Here is a 22549-nt window from a genome sequence, read left to right as displayed (position 1 = left end):
GAGACAGGCAGAAGGGCTGTTTTATGCCTACAGTTCTCTTTCAAGGGACTTATCTAATGTTTTAGAAAAAGAAACCTAGAAAATCAGATGAAAAAGCAGAAATTGATACTGCAGACAGACAAGCTGGAAAGGGAGAGAGAAACAGGATTAGAAACATCTCCAAAACTTGAAACATTGACACATTACATTACTAATTTAGGATAAACTCAGCTACTGTCCTTTACCTCCCTATCTTGCTGAAAAGTGCCGCAAACTTGCCCAAATTGGGAGTGAGAATTGAGTAGCTGGGGTGCTGTATGTTATGCTGTGGTTTTCTGTACCCTATCTCCCCAAGTACACATGCCCAGACTTGCAAGAAAGATCAGAAATAGGTGTTGTGCAAAGAGTTGGGTAAACATCTGCCAGCCTTGCTACATAAAAGGCCTTACTGTTTCATCTACATCCATAGGTTTCTTTTCCAAGATGGTTCCTAGAGTCACTGACTGTGCCTTTCCTAAACCTTGCTTATTAATGAGGATTCACATATTTACATTTCTTCAGCAGGCTAACAACAGGGGACATAAGGTCTTGGGACACAAAGACGTCATTTATCCCTGGACTGCTCCCCGATTTTGAAAGAGCACAAACAAAAAAGTGTCCAGAAACACAAGAAAATTGTAGTACTAAAGTAGCAGTGAAGATAGGGGAAGGACAAGTTTATATTACTTGCCTGGAGAACCTCCCTAAAACAAGTGCAGAAGAAGAAAAGGCAAAACTTGATGGTGGTGCTGGTACTATAAAGAAAGAGGTTCAGAATCACAGAGCCATGACATTCCCTGTGAAACAAGCTTGGATTTGACAGACTCCTCTTAAACAGTACAAATGCAATTGCTATGTTTACTTTAAACACTGAAAGAAAGACTAAGATTTTGTTTACTGCAAATACTTCTTCATGTACCCTAATGCTCAAAAGTAAAATAGAGGCTGGATTTATTCTGAAACATAGTCAGGAATTTTAAAATAGGCTTTTGTACAGAGAAACAAAGGGCGCATGGGAAACAAGAGCTTGGGAGTTACTTAAATGTCAAGGATTACATTGTACCAGGTAAAACTGAAATGTAGCAGAGGAACTCGGTTTTGTAAATGAAATGTCATTGCTGATGGGTACAAATTGCATAAGAAAGATGGAAAAGGAAACAGAGGTGGCACTTTGTCAGATGCATTTATAGCTGCAGCAAGATACAGTTAAGCCACAAAGAGAGCAGTAGTTAAAAATAAAGAAAATAAAGAAAAACTGAAGGGGACATCTGCTACTGCCTTCTCCAGCAATGCAAAAGCAAAGACTGAATCAGTCTCTCTCAAGGTACTCAAAGCCTCAGGACACTGTACTTGTGGGAAAGGTAGCTGCCCAGACATCTTTTAACAAGTACCACCAAATATCGGCCAAAGATGTTCCTGTGTTACACAGAAGCTTGCTCTAATCCAGACAGTATAGGTTCTTAACAAATAAAGACAAATCCCCCAAACCCAGGTACTGTAGCTAGAAATGAAAAGTGACACCAACAAACAATGCCAAATAACACAGTAAAGAGTTTATTTGTTTGATTTAGAAAAGGTCTTTAGCATAATCCACTGGAAACATATACATAAATATACAAATGCATACCAGAAGAAACCCAGAAGACACACATTCAGAACCACTCAGCATTTCATGCCAGAAAAAGCAGGCCATGAGTTTCAACTTTGTTACTCTGTCCAAAACCAGGACTTCAAGTGTAGGCCACACAGATCAGCAAACCTGGGCTGACAAGCCAAAGGGGAAACAAGATCTGGAGAGCAGATGTCCTCTTGGGATTGTCCAGGGTCAGGACACAGATGCCAAAGAAAGCTAATCTTGTTCTTTAAAATAGAAACTGAACAACAAATGTCTCCTATTTTTCCCATCCCCCTTGGGAGGTTAGTGGGTTTATTGCAAGAGGTGGCATCTTGAGCAAGGACCAAATGATGACTGCTGCAGGTACTGCTGTACCTTCAGCCTCCACCAGCAGACTTCAACAGAATTCTTAAGCCCTGCTCCTTGCCCCTCTGCCCCCCAGCGCCACCAACCACATTTAATCTGCTGAGTGATAAGAGATTAATTTTACAGGTCACAGCTTCAGCTTCCTAGCACTCATCAAGAACCACAATTAGCAAAACTAGTAAAAATAAGTGCAGTCACCTCACCCAGACTCAGACCTGTTGCCACAGGAGTAGCCAAATAGTCCAAGTTCAGCTGATCTTATCTTTAGGGAAGAAGAAGTTTCACCAGCATCTGAAACATCCAGGAAGGCTGCAACCCCAGAGTCACACTCAGTTTAAGGAGCAGATTCATATAACAGGATCACAGAATCATCATGGTTGGAAAAGACCTCTTAAGATCACCAAGTCCAACTGTCCAGAACCCAGACTGATTCATACATCTATCTCATGAGTTTTAAACTAAGCATTTTGAGACGAGAGTTCCACATTTTTCTTACAGTTTAACATGGACCCAATGCTGCTGTGGCCCCCAAGGAAATAATGCCACTGCAGTTAAACATGCTTGTATTTTTAAGTGGATGATACAAAAGCATAGAGTATTACTGTCCATTTTCTTTTCTGTATGTTTACAGCTTCTGAAGGTACCCGTGCTTCATTGTGCAGACACCAGAGATGCAAAAGGCAGCTGCATTAATCTGCAGGATCCCCATTTTTCCATGGATTTTAAGGAAAATTGTAAGAGAAACACATGCCTTGGAACACTGCTTTTATAATTCAAAGTTGCATGCCTTTTAATGTTACCATTAAGAGGTTAAGTGTCACTAGTTGAAAAAGACAGATATCATGCAAGAAAGCAAGTTTGCTCTCTCAAATTAAGTAATTAAACAGCACGTGATAAACCTATGGAAGTCTACTAGCTTCTGGAGTCAAGGCATGATGCTCAAGTGATGGGGGGAAGAACTGAAAAACAAGTGAACACTACCTTTCAGGAACTGGTGTGGCAAGAAAACAGAAGACAAACCAAAGAGTGATTGGAAAGGAGATCCTGTTACTTGACAAGGTTAAAGGAAAGTGCTTTCACATCCATCATAGTAAAGAGAAAGTAAAGCATGTTAGTAAGTAAGTAAGCACAGAAGGAAAGGAAGGACAAGTAGAATCAGCCCCTTGCACTATTTGTGAAGTCACTCCACCCAAAATGAAGCAACAAAGACATAAAAACAAAGAGATAAAGGACTTCCTAGAAAACCTGACCATATGTATCAACAGGGTACTAATTAGTTAATTCACTTATTGCACAATTTAAAAATAAATAAATATTTTAAAAGTCAGGGAGAACAAGGAAGGACCAGATGACAATGTTCTTATCAGAACAGAAAGTGAAACAATGTTGGCCTGATAAACATCTCTGCTAACAAAATGAAATAAACACAAGGAGAGGAAAGAATCTCCTAAATGTCCAGAGAAAAATGGAAGCATGGCAAAATCAAGCCATTTTAGACAATCCTACAAACACACAGCAAGTAGCTTTTGGCACATGAGCCACACACCTAAAGCCAACAGGATATCTCATGCATGTATTAACTTACACATCCAAGCAGTGGTGTAATTTCCAACACCTCTTTTCTCCCATTACCAAGAACAATTTTATAAAACACTGCTGACAAAAGGAGCTGACAGAACCAGCTATACAACTACAGCTTGTTCCCAGAAGACTATATAGAGTAGCAAGCATTTAACCCACTGAGTGAGGAAAAGTATGTTTAACAGAGTGCACCATACCTTTGGTACTTTAAGGTGTCAAGATGTTCTACAGGGTAAACTCAGAATAAAACAGACCTGCTTGCTATTGAAGTTAAATATATTTCCAGGAAAGGCAGCTCATCCATCCATCCACTAATCAATCAATCAATCAATCAATCACTCACATTCTATCATCAACTATAGACAGCTGTTTCAGTGCAAGAACTGCAACCCCACTCCTAGGGGGAGGTTTTGGAACAGCTTGTTCTGTGTTGGGAGTGCAGCAGTTGCCTTTGCTGTGAATTCATTGTGCAGTGAAAAACTCAAATGGTTTATCTAAAATAAAAAGAAAGATAACTAAATCTGTGTTTTTCTGATGTCTGAATAGTTTTTTTGGCAAGTAAGTATGTTAAGCTTTCAGGTGTCAACTTAAAATTAGGATTTATTTTTCTTAAGTGTCACAAGAGAGCTTATTTATGACAGCAGAGTATGTAATTTAGATGGCAAGACAGCAGAGAGGAACATCAATCCACACACTGAAGGAACAGAAACAACCTACTTCTGCACTCTGTTAGTGGGTAGAACTGGAAAAGAGCCAGTGAACAAGAGGACAAGGGTGTCAGACAGGTCTCATATAATGAATAGCCACATATACCAGGAACCTGCAACTTTAAGTGATGACTGAGGACATATATGATACAGGCCTGTAAAATCACAAGTAACAAGGAATAGGGGTGCTCATCACTACATCTGACAGTGGAAGAATTAGGGTCACTCAAGGAAACCACCAAGAAAACCATTAAAGCAGCCTGACAACAGTTCTTTTTCATACCACACAATGAACTCCAGGGTTCATTGCCAAAGAACACCGTGGAGGCCGAAAGTAGCAAAGGATTTTTTAAAAGGGACTAAGTGCATTCATGAATGCCAGATCCAGAGGGAATCACCAGTTCAGAGAGACCACAGACTGCTGGAACAGTGTCAGAGAAAGACCTCTGTATACAAGCTTTATATTTTTATGCTTCTTTGATCACCTGTTACTGGTTATCCTCAGAGACAGATTAGCAGATCAGATGCCTTTGGTCTGACTGCATGCAGTGCTTCTTATGGATCAGAGCTCTTGATTTTGGCATGATTGAGAGTTTGGAAAGGTTAATTTAAAAAAAAAGAAAAAGGGAACATTGGAAAAGCTAGTATGCCTCCTCTGCTTCTTCTTTTAGGCTTCAAAGATGTGCTCCTTAATCATTCAGTTTCCATGAATGGTAAAGTATTGCTGAATCAGTAACAAGAAGGATTTTGTAGCAGCAACTGCAGGCTGCATTATTGCTCCCAGATCCTACCCAGTCCCCCTTATAAGACATTTCTCCTGACTCAGTCTCAACTGCAGATTAAACATCCCATATATCCCATTCTCTTTCTTACATTCTTGTAAAATGAGTTTGTTCAACTGCTATATTTATGACATGAAATAGTTAAGATACTAATATCTTGGCCTCTGCTAGCTAAACCCTTCTCCTAGACCACTCATTTCCATGTGGATAAGTGACAACAGGAACCTACAGGAAGACTCCTTGTGGACAAAGGATTGCTACACTGTCTGTAAACATCCTTATTTCACTGAGAATTCGCCACTTCAATTGGATTTAGCCTTCCAGCCAGTCAGACCAATAAATTTCTGCAGTGCAGTCGAGTAAACAATGCAACACAGTGATTCTGAGTCTGTAGCTAGACAGACTGAAGTAGCAGCACAAGTCAGAAAATCTCCTGCATTTATCTGGACACAGAGTGAGCTCTGAGACCAGTCATCACAGTTGTTTTTATATAAAAAATAAGTGTGCACACAGACATATGGACTAATACATTCATCACTAACCCTCATTTAAGGAACCAATCATCCAAACTCTACGCTTCACCCAGTAAATGTGCTTTAACCGTGAGTGCCAGGTGCATCCAGGACTGTGCAGTGACTTTAGAGACCACTGCACGAGGACATGGCTGTAAGTCCAAAATAATTCAAGAGGTTACTGTTCCAGCTTGTTCAGTCTTCAGCTCTCCAGACAATCCTTCCCCATCAAGATAACACACAGGTAGTTTGTTTGTTTTTATCGCTCGTAATGGAGTTTGGACCCACGTTACCTGGAATTAAAAGAAGTTAATGTTAAGTAAATAAGACCTGAACAAAGTTTGTACTCACTTCAATCCTATCTCATTATTTACTATACACCTTGTATTAGATCCACATTACTCCACACTCTCTAGTGGTTTTATTTCCTACTACTATGAAATGAAGAGATACTGAAATACAAGCAAATTCCAATTTTGGAGAAAACCACTGGAGAAAGATTTCCAGGCTTTTTCCTGTAGCCAGCCCAGCTTCAGTGGCATTCTCGTTTTTTCACATCCCTCTCTTCTTGTGGGTATTTGATCAACATTTTCATCACCTGTAGGTGATGGGGAAGAGAAGAGCTCTCTGTTCTCCCTCTCCTCTCTACCTTCTTCCACACTGCAACTTATTGATAACCATGTGGGAAGCTGCATTGAAACCTGCCCTCATTTTTGTGGCTGCTCTCTGTGCTACTGCCTCCTCCCCACATTTCCCCATGGCATTTCATTCTACCTCCTATGCCCTCTTTGGCCCATTCTGTATGTTACTATTTTAATTATTACTTCTATCTCCTGATCAATCCTGTTCCCCTCCCTGTCTGCATCACATTCAAGACCCTCATGTTTACTTTCAAAAGCATCTGTGCTCCTCTGCTTAATTCCAACTCCCGACTCCTTTATTCTTCTCACTTTCTACTGTTCTGAACTTTTTCCACAGATTGGACTACAGATAGAACAAATACCTTCCTTATATGTACCAAACAACATTCGCCTCTTCCTTCCAGTTGTCACCCATCCACGATCCCACTTCAGCTGAAAAATGCTGGTCATAACTAAGCAGCTATTTCTGTGGTATTGCAGTGCCCAGTGTAAATCCCATTTCTTGTTCCAACAAGCACACAAAAGTGAAACAAAAAAATCATGCTGCTAAGCATGTGTGTTCTGCATCTATCACTCATAAGGAGCAAAGGCAATCCATGGAGCAACTCAAGATAGCAGACCCTTCTGAACAAGACCATTTTGCTTCTTGCAGAGGAGAAAACAGAACAAAAAGCCAGAGCCTCCCAAAGGCACAAAGGTTTCAAACCCTTGCAGAATTTCCCAGAACCTGCACACAGACATCAGTGCCTTTGCTGATCAGTCTCCTCAGCAGCAGCTTAAAGTTAAGAAGATTCTGGTCAGGTTCAGAGCTGCTGCTGCTGTGTTCCTAAGTGGGCAACAGTCGAATTCAAGAGTTTTATTAATTTCATTACATGGTTTAAGAAAGCCTTGTAAGACAAAGCACAGACTCCATGCAGTGTGCTAGGACAACACCTCAATATGTTAATTTGGATGCTTAGTTTGGAACATTACTATCTGTAGCCCTTGTATTTTCCAGACTCCCGATTCTGACCTGCAGGTATGCTTTTCTAGCATGTAAATACTGAGTCAGATTTTCAGACTCTGTTGCAGAATGCACTTTCATCACTTCCCTTCCCAGTTCAGATTCTCTTCATCACCATTTGCTCTTACAAGACTGAACCTGACCTTTAGTCTGCTTGAATAATGTCTTTCAATTACTCTGTGAGCTACTTGGGGTGTGGATCTGGTCTCTCTATGCATTTGCAAGGTGGGATGTGTCTCTGTGGTACTACAGAATTAATAGTGGCTTTGGAGGATGTGTGCACTGGCAGGCCCATAGGGCTTAAGTGTGCTGTTTAATCTTTACAAAAGGTAAGGGCAGCTATTTTGAACTGTGAAGCTCTGAATAATTGCCTCCTAACCTGACTGCATACCAAAAACCTTCTCTCTCCTTCATTTCCAGTTCTTATCTCCCTTCTGTCATGCAGAGTATCACAGCATCAGTTTTTACTGGACCTGCTCAAAACCAACTTAAACTTTTAAAACTAAGTCAGCCCTACAGTTACCCAAAAACAAAGTGCCTCTTATTTTTATCTTGAAGTTGGAGCTCTATTCCATGCCCACGTTCAATAATTTTTTATTAAATCCTAATGAAGCATGTGCTACTGATCAAGTAGCTGCAGCGTCTTCTGGATAGCAATTTTTTTTTTCCTCTTTCTCATACCTCTACATCTTCCTGATATGCCCTCTGCCATTTCTGTTCACATCTCACTTTAGGACCATTAAACTACAAAAGTTTTCTCTCAAGAAAAGTGATTCAATTCAAAAGCAATACAGAAAGAGTGATCTCCCTCCAGCCTTATATAACACCAGAGGACCTAAGTCTACTTGCACTACACTTCAAAAGCTGTGGAGTCTTCCATTGCCACCAAAACCAGTCATTCTTGATTTGCATAAAACAAAAAAATACTTGCATGGACTCCCTGGAAAGACACATCCAGGTCAGGAAGAGCACAGCAGGAAGGCTGGTGTGCTGGACCTTCCCCTTTATCGAAAAAGGTGGCAGCCCACAGGAAGCAGCAATGGCAGTAAATAAAACCTGAACATAATAGCATGATTGTGTCTTTGTGGAAATTGTCCAGACCAAGCATCAGAGTGCCTGGCACAGATCCACTGTGTTAAAAGGAATAGGGACATCTCAGCTGCCCTGACTGCAGAATGCCCCAGAAGGGCACAGCACCCCACTGTTCAACTACAGACACCCATCTCTTTCCTATTTTAATCTGGGCCTAATTTCATCACGACATTGTGAGGACGGCGGGCTGTCTGCTTTAAAACAGCTGACAGTGAGAAATGCAGGGAATCTATAGTGAAGTGCTGACAAATCGCAGATTACGCAATTCTCTGCTTCTGTCACTAGAGGGTAGTGCAAGCCCTCAGGTCCATTCCTCCCAGGGAAATGCGCATTCGACTCCCCATAGGTCTGGCTCTGAGGAATGGGGCCTAGAAGCACATACTGTCCATGCCTAAGACATAAAGTCATTTGGAGAGAGGACCTCTTTAGACCAGGGTTTACTTCTGCCTCCCCAGATGACAAACACACATCCTGAAATGGGTCTACTATAGTCTTAAATAAACTGTCCATGCCTTCTTACACTTCTTCTCTCTTCCATTCATTTGGCATTTTTAAGTCTATCCTTCATTCTGCCGGAAGTATTTCTAAGAACCTAACCAATTGCTGTTGTTGACCATCCCACTACCTTGCTTTTTTTTTTGGTCTCAGGAGGACCAGAGAATGCTAGGTTGGATGGGACATCAAGGATCATCTGGTCCAACCTCTTTAAGGAGGAACATAGTTTAGAGGAGATGGCCCAGCACCTTTTGTCTTTACATTTGACAGCACGGCAGTTGAAAGGGAATTCAGTCTGTCTACACCTGCATTTTGCATTCACCAGAGCACAGAAAGGTCTCTGGCCAGACAAGCTGAGAATTTTTCTTCCTGGAACTGGTTTATTTTTATGTCAGGATGTACTGACACCCAGCACCACTCTTTGAGAGAGTAAGACAACCAGGCTGAATAGGCCATTGATTTACTTCTATCTGAGAAAACATCTAAAATGTTGAGAAGTTAGCTATGAACCCAAAAATTGCAAGAAACCTCTATAATTTGTGTCTTCTAATGGATGAAACCTTGGAAGGACTTAGTGAAAACATGGACCTTGTGTCACCAAAGAAAAAAAAGCTGAGATCTAGTACTTCTCTATAGGTTCTATTTTTGTGACTTTTCTCCCCTATTTCAGAAGGTGACAAAGGACGAAATTAAAAAGACTTTTACCCTCTTCTCCACTCCTTGCCCTGTTCCTCTGTTCTCTACCAGTAACTTGCCACAGTAAAAATGGCCTACTAAACCCAAATGAGGAAAGGAAGGGTTACACTGAAAATCTGTCTGCACCCTGCTAGCAACTACAACAGTGAAAATAGTGCTGCTGTTTATTATGGGAGTACACTTCATGAACTGTACACATGACCTGTTTTACACAAGGTGCTGTTCACTTTTCTCTCCCTTTCTCTCATACCTGCTTGCTGAGAAGTATGAGAAAACATTTACATGAGAAGTACTGACTGTACAGTAAGACTGCCATTTGATTGCTTTCAACTTAAATTGCCTGTATCATTTGATACAACTTCTGCTCTTCTTTGATCCTGCTCATTTTAATATAGAGGAAATAAAAGCATCTACTCACAGGTGCTTATATGGATACATTGGCAGCAACCAGCCAAACTCAGACCAAGGGACACAGAAGCAGAATATGCTGGTAGAAGAGGTTTTACCTGAGACACCTCCAGTGCTCCGAACACTAGCATGGCCAATGCTCAGCTGCTCATATTCCAGTTTCATGTTCCCAAGGTCTTCTCCTGAATGTCCTTCGCTGGCAAAAGAATTGGCCTCGATGCTTGAGCCTGGAGACCGTTTGGCCTTGCGACTGAAAAGCCCACTGGCAAACCGTTTTCCTTGCTTTGAATTGGCCTGTGCATCTTCCTTCTTCACATCACGAATAGACTCTCTGGATTTTGATTTATTTTTCAGGTCCATCTGGATCCGGTACAACAGTTTCTGAGGGCTCCGATTCAGCTTGGCCAAGTTCTCCAAAGGTGGATCAATTTCTGGGAACTCTTGCTCCAATGTGACTAAGTCATTCAGAAACTGATTTAACCGTTTCTTTGACTCACTTGTTTCCTCCTTTTCCGTGTTCCCCTGATTATCCTGCCGGTGTCGTGAAGCCCAGAGCATCATATCACCACGAGTTGCCCCTGCCACTAAACCATACTTGGGGTTAATGAACTTCCGAGCTACAGTGGAGGAATGAAGGCCTGGCTTCCCAATTCCAAGAAGGAATGGGTTAGCAATACCCAGTTCCTTGTAGAAATTAACTTCCTCTGAGATGGCATAGAGCTCACGAAACTCAATGTCAAACATCTCCACATGTTGTCCTGTCAAGACTAGCAGGATGTTTCTGTCAATGTGGGATGAACTCCATGTGAAGCTAAGAGTAGGAAAAAAACCTAACATTAGATTTTTGGGTGCACACTTAACCCAGTTCACCTAACAATATTTAAGACGCTACATGGGGATATCTAACATTGTGCCATTTGCCTGTATGTCCTTGACAAGATGGGTCAGCACAGACACATGAACCCCTTTATTACTGTTTTTCATTAAGCATGCACACCAGATCTGGAAGAAATGGCCCTAAAAGTCTGAAGGACTGTTTAGCCTTTATAAAAAGCAACACTGCATCAACACAAGGTGTCTCTAGACTGAAAAGAACTGAGTACAGTGGCTGGTGGGGAGTCCTTGCAGGCCACCACTTGACACAGTGGGGAGCTATCTCTAGCCCACTGAAATGGTCCACTAGCATGGGCATGTTTTGTTCTCTGAGGAGCAGCTTGTGCTCTATGACACCTTCTCTGTCATCCCACCCCAACTCCTATAGATGCCACACAGATTATAGAGGCTGGGAGGGGAAAGGGAATGACATGGGACTCTCAAGAAAAGTCACAAGCCATTCTTTACACAAAAAGAATATAGCTTTGCCTTAAGCAAGAGGGACCCACCTGTATGATCCAGTGGCCACCTTTTCACCATCCACCATCAGGAATCGGGATGCTAATGTGCCTTTGATCTTCCCTGCTGGCATGTAGAACCCAACTCCTGTCACAGAGCGTATGCGGATATTCTAACAGGTAGGTGAAAAGACAAAATGTCACAATAAATAGGGCAGAGAATTAGATAATTGCCATTTCCAAGTCTTAACATGTCACTCACATTATCTCACTACTTCTGGGACTATAGTTCATTTTGTATCAGCCACCAGAAATCAGAAGGGCTGCAGAAAGGAAAGCATAGTGCCATTAGACCTGTTGTCATCTCTTGTTTATGCAAGTCACTCCCCTCCATTAATTTGTAGCCCTGTCCAATGAGCCAGCATCTTTGTAACCCTGCCTGCTATCTTCAGCTATTCATCTTAGCCCATTGGCAAGACAATGCCTTCAAAATCAAATAATCCTCCATCTCCAGTCCTGTGCTGTAGCTCAGAAGACCCAGCCCAGTTCAGGGGAATGAATCAGAGGAAGCTCTTGAGTCCCGTCTGTGCTTTCTGAATCCTGATCCCTATTTTACACCAGTTCTTCTCCAGATGACATCAGCAGTACTACAAAACTAAGGCACTTTGCAACACCTGTGCAGTGCAAAGGACTGAGATGGGTCTATCTTAGGTTCTTTTTGTGCTTGTGTTCTGGTTCCCAACAGCATGTGACTTGACAAAACTGGGAAAATTAGGAGACTGGACAATTTAATCATTACAGAAGAGAGGATGAAACAATTCTATTGCTCAAAAGCCATATATATATATGTTTCCTATATGTTATAACAAAAGCAAAACTTGACCTTCATAATTTTACTAAGAACATCAAATAGTTACAGTGTCTACCTAGATTCCTCACTGTTCAACAGAGAGTGAAAAAAACACAATTTTTTTTTTTTAACAAAAGGAGTAGGCAAGTAAAGAAGAAATTCTGAAGAAGAGGAAGAAAAAACTTTTCATTAAATGAATGGGAGTACTTAGAAAAAAATCCTCTCCCCAAACCTCCCTTCTTACACCCTTTGGCCAGCAAACCTAAAAGTAATAAAGCAGTACCAGGCACAGAAAAATCACAGATTTAAGATTACATGGTTTTCAACAACAGATGTGTGCCTGCATTTACTGTATTTGCACATTGGACTGAGTGCAATTCCGCTCATGAGTTCAGGCTGCAGGAGGCTGAACTGCCAAACTGTTTAACATGAAACACCTCCCCCCACATAACCCCAAAACCCAAAAGCATTGACTGCTAGTCTAAGTTTAGAGAAAATTATCTTGTCACCCTGACACACAAATTTAGACCATTTTCTTCATTCCACCATCTGTTTCTGTAAGAACTCTTTAACAATGGAAAGCTAAAAAGGTATAGTGATACGGAGCAATAAATCCAGGGCTGGGAGTCAGTCCCAGGTGTCATCACAGTTCTGACACTATACTGTGTGATATTCTGGGAAAGTCAATCCACCTTTGCTGTATTCTCCCCCCATCTCCAGGAGCAGGAGAATCATGAGGATTTAGTACATGCTAGCACAGCCTCGCATCCCATAGACAGCTAAGTCCTATTATTATAAACCTCCCTGACAGCTTAAATATTGATAGGCTATAAAAATCAGCATGCAGGAACTTGTGATGTAAGAATGCAGATCTATTTAAAAATACTAATAATCTGAATATAACTCTTACCTTTTGAATCCGCTCCTATTTCCCCCACTAAAATAGAGCAGTGTCAGTACAAATTCTGACTAATAGTAACTGATGATACTACTATTTCACATTCACCTATTGCTTGATCTGTCTGGAGTCCTGTGTGGGCATTAACTAATTAATGCTCCCAATACTGATTAAAGTATTATTATCCCATTTTAAAGATGAGGAGCCTGAAAGAGAAAAAGATGAAGTGACTTGCCCAAGGCCTTTAAGTGACTCATATGTGTGGGATGCTGAGTGCAGGTTGGGTAGCGCACAGGAGAAAGGGTGCCCTTTCCAGTACATTAAAAAAAAATCGTAGTTGGCTGGCTCATCACCTGAAATATTTTTTTTTCCTTGCTGAGTGAAGATGTGGGATTTGCTGAATCACAGAATACTGACTTTAAGTGTCAGGAAGAACTTCCGTTCTTCAGTCAACAGTTCTGACATGTCATGTACCTCTTGTGAAACAAGAAGTATCAGCCTGTGTGAGCAGAAACTTTCTTAGCATGTAACAACTGCGATTTTATTGTGTTTGTATGTTATATCACCTTCTTTTAGTGGAAAAAAGCACATTTGAATTTCTGCAGCAACTGAGCTATGCATCACACTTAGAAAGGCACAGAAGGGATAGAACCAAACAGCTGAACACATAAACCTCCTTGAACAAAGTAGGCACAAGAGTGCATAAATACATCTTGAAATGCAGAAAACAAGCACAAAGTCATATAAACATCGAGTCACTTAATAAGTTATTTGTATTATGTTTTCTGCCTTGAAGGATCTTGGAGCATTTGTAGACTGATCTATCAAGCTGTACACAGGAGGAACAAGCCTGCTTTCATATACTAAAGACTATATAACAACAGAAGAGGAAAGACAAATATAAATGGGGTGAGCTTGCAGCCACTTTGGGGGGGCACTAATGTTACAGTACTAAGAAATATTTTGGGTAGAAGATCATTTAGTTCACCAAATAGAAGCGACCCCCTCCAGATCTGTATTCTTGCAGAAGCCTGCTTAAGGTTTGTCATATCCTGGCTTATGGAAGCAACAGTGTGCATAAAATTTCCACATCTCCTTTACACAGGCTTGCACCACTCCTCATCACAAGCAGTGACTAACGTCTCCCTGGCAGCAACTTAATATGGACTGGTTACAGTCAAGCCTGACAGAGCATCCTAATGCAAACAGTGAAGGAGACAGTCTTTCTTGCTTTACTGTGACACACTTTTAAACCTCACCCTGAATCCACAGAAGGTTAAACTAGACCTAGTTTAGAAAATCAGTAATAGGTTTTGTTTTGACTGACACTTAATTTTCACTTGAAAGATCTGGGCAGCAGTGCTCACAAGCTGAGGTTGAGTAGGGATACACAAGACAGACCCTAAAGAGAAGCATCACAAGGACTTCCACCAGAGAATCCTATGTGCACCTTTCTTCTAAGAACAACCACTGATATCTACATTGCAAAGCAAGCAGGGATCTTTATTTCAAGTTGGGATGGATGACATGAATGACCACTATAATCTAACTGATGTAAAACAGATTAAGGAGAGGCAACAGGCAAAAGCAGTAGCTGATAGATGACAGTGACTCAACAGTCCCTTATATTGACAGTGTTGTAAAAAATGTGCAGATCCCCTTTCTGCTGTTCCTGAAAAATCAGATCCCTTCAGTCACTAGAATACATCAGGGTAACTCCTGTCCTTTGTTTTCTTGTACTACTGCTTCACCTGAGCACAGGGCTGAGGGGGAGGCCCCAGATGCCCATTACTTCCCACTCTTAAATACCAAATGGAGGTACCACAAAGGGGGAAAGAGGAAGAGAGGGATGAGATTCATGTGGACAGGACCACAGTAACAGGAAAGGAATTTTTCTTATTCAAGGTCTGCAAGATTCTCATTTCTGGTGATCAGACCTCCAGGGCAGAGAGATGGGTGGTAGGTGCTCATCTTGCACAGGGACAGAAAAGCAGCCACAATCTGGAAGAAGCCAAGTAATGCTGGGAAATACCATGGACTTATCCTACGTATTTGCCCAGAAAAGTTTTGGAAAAGGCATGCTTGCTGACAAAAACTTGCAGGTATTCAAGTAGAATAGGATGGAATGCAGCTGGCTGGACATGACCTGTCCAGGTCGTTACTGGGTACTATTTATTTGCATATTTGCAAAAAAAAGAGAGCCTTGTAAACCTGTTTTCAAAAGGTCACAAGCAGCCTAGAATTCTCTAACAGATAATTAAAAAATCAACAGCACTGCAGCACACCACATTCAGCTTCTCCCTTGCTTGATTTAGGAATCGATGAGGAAAGACATGAAATACTGAAATGAAATTCCAAAAATTCCTTAGGCAGAAACTTTTAAGAATTCCTGGTGTGGGGGGGGGAGTGAGGGGAGGAACTCCTTATGTCTTAGGAAAATGAATGTAAAATTTAACATAAAGGTGAACTTCCTGCACATAACTCATTCCCTGGTCTTGCTTGGAGCTCTAGGTGAACTCCCCATCTTTGAGCAGGAGTGTCTGACACTGGGGTCTTGGTTAGCAGAAGGAAGAGAAGAAAGAGAACTCATCTAAGAAGTGGTGAGAGCACTCACCCTCAGGTCAACAAAAATAGGACTTTTTGTGAGGCTATGAAACGTATACCTATGAGAACTTTGATTAATTGTGATCTCCAAAGAACACTCCTATGTCAAATATATCAGAAGTCTGGCAAACCATGTCCTGTAGGCTCAGGAAGCCATATGACTCACACATACACACAACACATTCTTACTCACATCCCAGGATGAATGTGCCGAGGGTTGAATTTAAATGAGTTTCTGGTGATCTCTGGCCTTCAGACAAAAAATTAGGTTTTTCTTATTTCATACTTGGAGTCGGTTAAGAACTTTTTGTCTTTGCAGAGTGAGGTACTACAGCAGTTGCCCTCCTGTGAGACTGTTGGCAGGTCATGAAACCTTGCCATCTCAAAACAATACAATAGCCAGGAATTTTGTGAAAATGCCCAGCACTGTATGCAGACAAAGAGTAAAATCCAACGTTAACATTAATTTCCCTGTATTAGGATTGCTGAAGTATTCACTCTGCATTGTATGAAAAGGGCAGGAATCACAGAACAATCTGAGCATCTTGTGATGACACAGGACAGAATAAGCATCCTGACCCTGCAGCAATGACAGCCTGTGGTAGTGCGTCATCTCTCTCTTTCCCTCAGATCAGAATTTGCCTCTAGCCCTTAAAGTTGCTGCAACTTTCTGAGAAAAAGCTATCCTGTAAATCTTGCCCAGGCATTCCGAAGCAAAGCTGGGAAGCAGGGCAGAAAGAAACTGTATACAGTTCCTTTGCTAACAAACTGTGGCCACTGGTGAAAATTTTTTAGAAGAAAGCAAAATGGCTACACAAAATGACAGTGTAAGGAGAAAACATTTTCCCTGTTGCTGAAAATGATATGATGATTTCTGCCATACTGACCCAAGCAGCAGCATAGACACATCCAAGGCAGCCCTGGGCAGGATACTAAGAGGCTCTCTTCCTTAAAAGGCAAATGACCTGTTGCCCCTTACAGGAAGACTATTCCCAGTTCCTTCCATAGTCTCATAGACAGGAATAAACTGCATTGACCTTAACAAGATTAACTAAAGCCTTAGCCATACTCAAAAAGGAATACAACAACACGAAAGGGAATTTAAGACACAGTATGAGATGGCTTGGAAAGGAGGGGAAAAAGTTAAAGGACAGCCCTCTGTGAGCTGGAGCTCTGCAGAAGAGTGAACAACTAGGCCAAAGACAGATGTTAAAAAGTTCTTCTCAGTGGACCTCCTTCAGCTCAGCTTGTATTTGAATTTTTTGTTAGCTGAAGGAGCCTAATGAAAAAACACAGCAAGGGCTGCTGTGAGAAAAGGGAAGCATGGGAGTGACACACAAGTGTTTTCTCCAGCTTTTGATGGCATCAGTTTGAACCCTGCTTCTTTGGAAAGGGTAATGCAACTAGGCTGCTGCAGGACCCAGTCACTGTGATGGTTTGTTTTGGAGTGTAAAGTCCATGCAGATACCTGTGGTGAAAGAGGTAAGAGGCAGAGCAGATGGGGACTGCTTGCTGTTTAAAGACAGAGAAGGCAGACAACAAGGAACTCACCTCTCCAATAGCATTGCAACTTTTTAAAATGCTAGAGCACCTTTTCATTCACTGTATCCCAGAGTTAAAATATGCAGCACTGAAGGCATCAATCCTGCACATGATAAAATGATGAGAAAAGTACAGGGAAACAGGTATCAGAACAAATGAAACTACTGCTGTGATTTCACAGTTTTGTACCAAAGAGACTCAAGCCTAGGCCACAGAATCCTCTCAACAATAGAAACAAGTCTATTATAATGATGTCTATGTCTTGCTTTCAAAGACACCAGAGGAGAGAAACTTCCATCTCTGTTTTGGAGAAAGATGAGAAAGCTGCTCAGCTGGATGTCTTTTTTGATGAAGTCCAGAAACTCGGAGGAGAGTGGTAGTTCACAGGAGCACCATTATATGCAAGTCATTTTCATCTCTATTTAAGATGGTTCTCCTAAAATGGTTAATATGAGCCTCTATAACCTTCAGAGCTTTTGAGTTTTGGTTGTGGTTTAAAATTTTATTTTAACTATTAATTCAGTGTTTATGGAAGATCTGTCCTTCCTTCAGGCTAAAAGGCACTTCCCTCCCCATGCCCACTACTCAGAAGAACGGCTGGATCACAAGAGGGGCTAGTCTGGTATCCCATAGGCTGTTTCCAACCTAGCAACATTTTCTGTACTGGGAACAAGTCTGTAGTAGTGACAGTGACTTAAAAACATGGAAAAAAAAACCCCAGGGAATACAATGCTAACTATAAACACACAAAGAATTTCAGTCTGTATGTAATGGAATAAGATCCTACTGAGGCTGCTTTTGTCAGCCAAGCTGGGCTAAGTACGCTTCTGTGCTGCATGCACGATATGAAGGCATATACTGATACAGAACTGGGGAGGAGCTGTGCTACTCAGTCCCTTACATTCTCAGGCAGAGGAATAGAAGCTCATTCACTCCCAGATGATCTCTGGTGGGTAGAAAAGTCTTGATTTTGGAGTATATGTGTCCTATAACTGGGATCCATGCAAACAACTCAAAAAAGCTACTCTGGACTCCAGCCTGAATCCTTGCATTGGGGACCCACAGGAATTTTCTTCAATTTTCTTCTCAAATAGAAATTTGTATGTCACAAGAACCAAGAAACAACACATACTCCTGTCTCAGGTGAAATGCAAAAACTCAAAATCTTTCCCTTCTCTTTCCTTTTGTATTAGGAAGTCACTCCTTTATCCTTCTCTGTTTCACTAACCCTTGTCTAAGTGCTGTCATGTGATTTGTAGGAAGGAAGAGATGTGTTTGCTGTACAAGTGAGTTCAAAGATTCATTACAACTGAAAAAGGCCACTGACCTGCAGCAGGTAATAGTTCAGTATTTAGTATCTTACCCGAATCTGCAAGTCACTGAGGTCAAGGCATCTGCACATTTCCAGGAAGAGCTTCACTCCCTCTTCATCTAGGATTATATAAACTGGGATCCAGCGCTTATATGCGGCATCAACAATATCACGGAAGATGTCCCGGTCTGTAAATACATCCATAACCACTGCAATAATCTGGAAACAAGAAGACAGACAACTGAAAAAAAAAATAATCAGGAACTGAAAGGGAGGCCCATCCCACTGGTGCAAAATAAAGGAAAGCACTGATACCAGAATATGGAGAAGCAGCATATAGGGGAGACAAAAGTAGAGAGATCTACACGCCCAAGCATGACCAGTAATCTTGTAATTATCTGGCTTGGCTCGTGCTGCACTTTGGAAGGAACTTAATAATTACGTCTTTGACACTTCTCCTTTTTCTGGGGAAGAGGTCTTATTCCAGCAGCCTGAGGAACGTCAAAACCAAGTAGCTAGCTTTTCCTCTGTATTGCAAAACTTTCATTCTGTAAGGATCCACTTAAAACAAAGAAGAACACTGAACACAGACTGAAACAAGAAGAGTGAAAAATAAACTTCTCAGACTTAATCAGAAAGTGAGTAATGGAAGAATGAATGTGCAAAGGGATCAGGGCCTGAATCCTCAACCACAGTTCATAGTGCAAACAATAATTTTATTTTTCTTTTTTCCCAAATTGCTGTCAGAACTCTGCTTTCAGGGATGGCTTCCCAAGGAATGTCTTATGGACTACAAACATAAACACCTTCATTTGTCAGGAGGGGACTGGAGTGTGTGTTCAAGATTTGGAGGCAAAATTATCATTCCCTCTCTTCATGTGTAAATTTCTTCTGGTATAGAACCAATCCCTCTTTCCAGACATAGATTTCCCATAAAACAAAAGGTGCACTAACATGACAGACAAGCCTGAACATTCATAGGATGAGTAACAACAAAACCAAGCAAGTTATTGGCAACTTTAATGCTGATCTTACATGTTTTGTCTTTCTCTCCCTTTCTGTATCTTTTTACCATTAGAAATATCAAATAACTTCTGATTCAGTTATTCTCCCCAGCATTTGGAAGGCTATGAATAAAGGAAACTACTGTTTCCCGAGCCTTGCTAGGAAACTTCAACTTGCCAGGTCAGAGTTCTCATGCTGATCATATGCCAGGAATAGAGGTGCCTAAATTTTAACTTCCCAGAGGCCGGGGTCACAGTAATGCACCAGGCTGTGCTGGGACAGCACATACAGGTGTCAGTGGAGCTGAAGACTGGATCAAACAATAGGATTTTCTTTGCTTGAAGTTTGGAAGAGGTGCAGCTCAAGTTGCAGGAGCCTCCAGTGGAAAGGGGGATAATTTTCACCAGAGACCTCTTTCCTTTGAAAAATGCCCTTGAACAAACTGCTTTTGGGAAAGTGATGCCACAGTAAATGTCCCCTACTGTGTTTGTTGAGTCTCTGCTTGCACAGCCAACAACAACCAGCACATCTGCTCTGTCAGGTTCCTTCTGTCAACAGTGCTTACACAAGATTTTCTTTGTTAGAAGAAAAAAGAAATTGTGTTTACGCTCATCATTAACATGTAGGTTCCGGACACGGGTGAACTATTGTGGAGATACAGTATAAACTAATGTGAAGTCCCTTAGTAACATCTAATAGGCAGAACTGGATTTCAGGTCCTGCCTTGGTTCTCATTTCCTAGCACAAAATGGCAAGATGTATGTTACCAGACCCTCTGAAAATTAAAATACAGTGAACTTCTGCCACTTTATTCCCAAACAACTTCATATACAGAGAGACTACAATTAAAGGTATGAAGAGTTCATACATTAATTCAGGCCTATTACGCTTCCTCTCCACACACCATTGTAAGGACGTAGTTAGAACCAAGGATGCCAGATACTACTCACTTGAAGTAAGAACATCCACACAGGGAACTGATCAAGAATAGACAGTGGAAGTGTGAATTTGTTTTCTTTACATCCCCTCCATTTCAATGACTCCAAATGACTGCAGAAATCACACCACATCCTGGACAAACCATTAATTGTTAGCACTGGCCTTGCACAATGAAGGGATGGTTCCCTTCAGCCTTTGGGGCTCTAGGTCAATTCAGGCCTCTTTGCAAGACTGTGGACTAACCCATGACACCGCAGTCCTGTAGGAAAAGTGGATTAGCTGCCTTGCAGATGGCACTTCCGAGCCAGCAGAACAGGTGGTATGCAACTCCACTGCTGGTGTGTTAGTCTTCTCAAACCCCTGTTGCACCAGGTGATGTGTGAAGACTACCTAGGAGTGTTCCCATATACAGCAAGTCAGAGCATGAATGTCTACCCCTGCAAGAGGTTTTCCCTATTCCTCTACCTATCCCATGGAAAACACCTTATCTATTAGGCCCATAGGTGTGCCTAGCTCTTCACAGGTATTCACAGATTGGCAAGCATTAACTTGCCAATCTCATTGCAGCAAGGTAGCTTAATTAACATATGTTTGTAAAACACTGATGAAAAGCCACCCACAAATATGTGCCACATGTTACTAATATCTGTTTGGATCCCCCACCCCAAAAAATACCCCTCAAAACAACCAACACCTACTCTCCTCTGCTGAATGAAAAGCAGCTACTTGGAGATTTTTTTTTGCCAGGGCCAGCTCAGCTGAACACAATAGGCATAGATATCTATGGGAAGGACCATTAAACACTTAAATGGCTGTTAAACACAAAACCACCTTTGGGCTGAGAGAGGCACAGTTTGTCCACTCAGTGAAAAAAAAAACAACTACAAAGGAACTAATGATTTTTAGGTGCCAGGCACAGCTATCGAAAAGAGAAGTCTCCCAGTCCTTGCAGTCTGTAGAGGCACTGGCAGCAGCACAAAGAGGATGTGAAGTTGCACTAAATCAGTGTATGCATTTTACAGCTTCCACCTCTTCTAAAAGGACCGATCACACCAGTCACTGTGCATGATTTTCTGTGAACAAGAAGCTGAGATCACTCAGTGGACTAATGCCTCTATGGAAATTGTTTTGTGTTTCCCACCAGATTTGGTTTTAAGAAGTCTGCAGAGGTTGTGCCTATAGTGTGTGCTGGGGGGTGGGGGGAGGTGGTGGGTGGAGGAGGAAATAACTGCTGAATTAGAAAGCAGAAAAAAACCAGAAAGCAGCAGAACTAAGAGAAGGAACAAAGTCTATTATGCTATTATTCCCTTTCCCCAGGGTGGATGTGAGCTCCAAAGGGGATCATTGCCTGGGTGGTCTTCTCTGGAAGCTTCACGCAGACCCAGAAAACCTCATCATTGCCCCCTACCTATTCAGCGCAAGCTCTTGTAGCATCACAGACAATCTGTTTTCTTGCCAGAGGTGCCCTGTCACCACTGACAGTCCTTTCCAGCCAAAGATAAATAGGAAGAGCAACTGCATATTGTCTGGACTCTGGCTGCTTGCAGTCAAGCCTGGATGGTGTTGATACCACAGAAAATAAACCCTGAAAAACACTAACCCACAAACAAACTCGGTGTCCTGTCTTTAACAGGGGATACCTAGTACACGTACAGGAGGGGTGGGTGGCACAGCATCATGACCCAACTTCGCTCAGCCAGTGAATCACAAAAAGGAACACATGGGTACAACCCAGTTTGGGGCTGGGGGGGTTGGTGAAGGGGTTTAACCCCACCCTGGCCATCAGCTTTGGCAAACTGTATCGTGACTGGCAACAAACCTCAGGGAAGGCCCTGCCTGGTGGCCACCAACCAGCTAGTTGGGCCAAGGTTCTCCTCCTGCTTTGGCCGGCCCTCTCCTCCCCGCTGCCCCCCGTGCCCCCCGGCCAGGCTGGCCCCCCAGCCCAGGCACGAAGGCAGGCAAGGGCTGCCCCGTGGTGCAGCGGCCAGGCCCTACCTTCTGCGCCTGCTGGATCACCTCCCCGCACCTCCTCCTTCAGGTGGGGTGCGCTCTCCTCCTTGCGGGGGTGCGTGAAAAGGGCCACCCGGCTGATGCCCCGGTAGAAAGTCTTGTCAGTCCAGCCCAAGTCCAGCGGGGGCACCTCCGTGTCCGA

At 42.2% G+C, this 22549-nt stretch overlaps 1 protein-coding gene across 1 annotated transcript; it reads right to left on the bottom strand.

Annotated features, from left to right (window-relative positions):
- Positions 1 to 5809: 5809 nt before the first annotated feature.
- Positions 5810 to 22549, bottom strand: FAM83F (family with sequence similarity 83, member F; the record flags this gene model as incomplete). The annotated part of the gene is given in 6 exon segments (XM_010007808.1): positions 5810 to 5874; positions 10015 to 10727; positions 11299 to 11420; positions 18505 to 18672; positions 22393 to 22416; positions 22418 to 22549. Coding segments are annotated over 6 exon segments (1224 nt in total), but the record flags the coding sequence as incomplete, so codon positions are not given.

The sequence above is a fragment of the Chaetura pelagica genome, unplaced genomic scaffold (assembly GCF_000747805.2).
Source record: "Chaetura pelagica isolate M959 unplaced genomic scaffold, ChaPel_1.0 scaffold1502, whole genome shotgun sequence".
Lineage (NCBI taxonomy): Eukaryota > Metazoa > Chordata > Aves > Apodiformes > Apodidae > Chaetura > Chaetura pelagica.
This window is presented reverse-complemented; position numbering and strand designations above follow the sequence as displayed.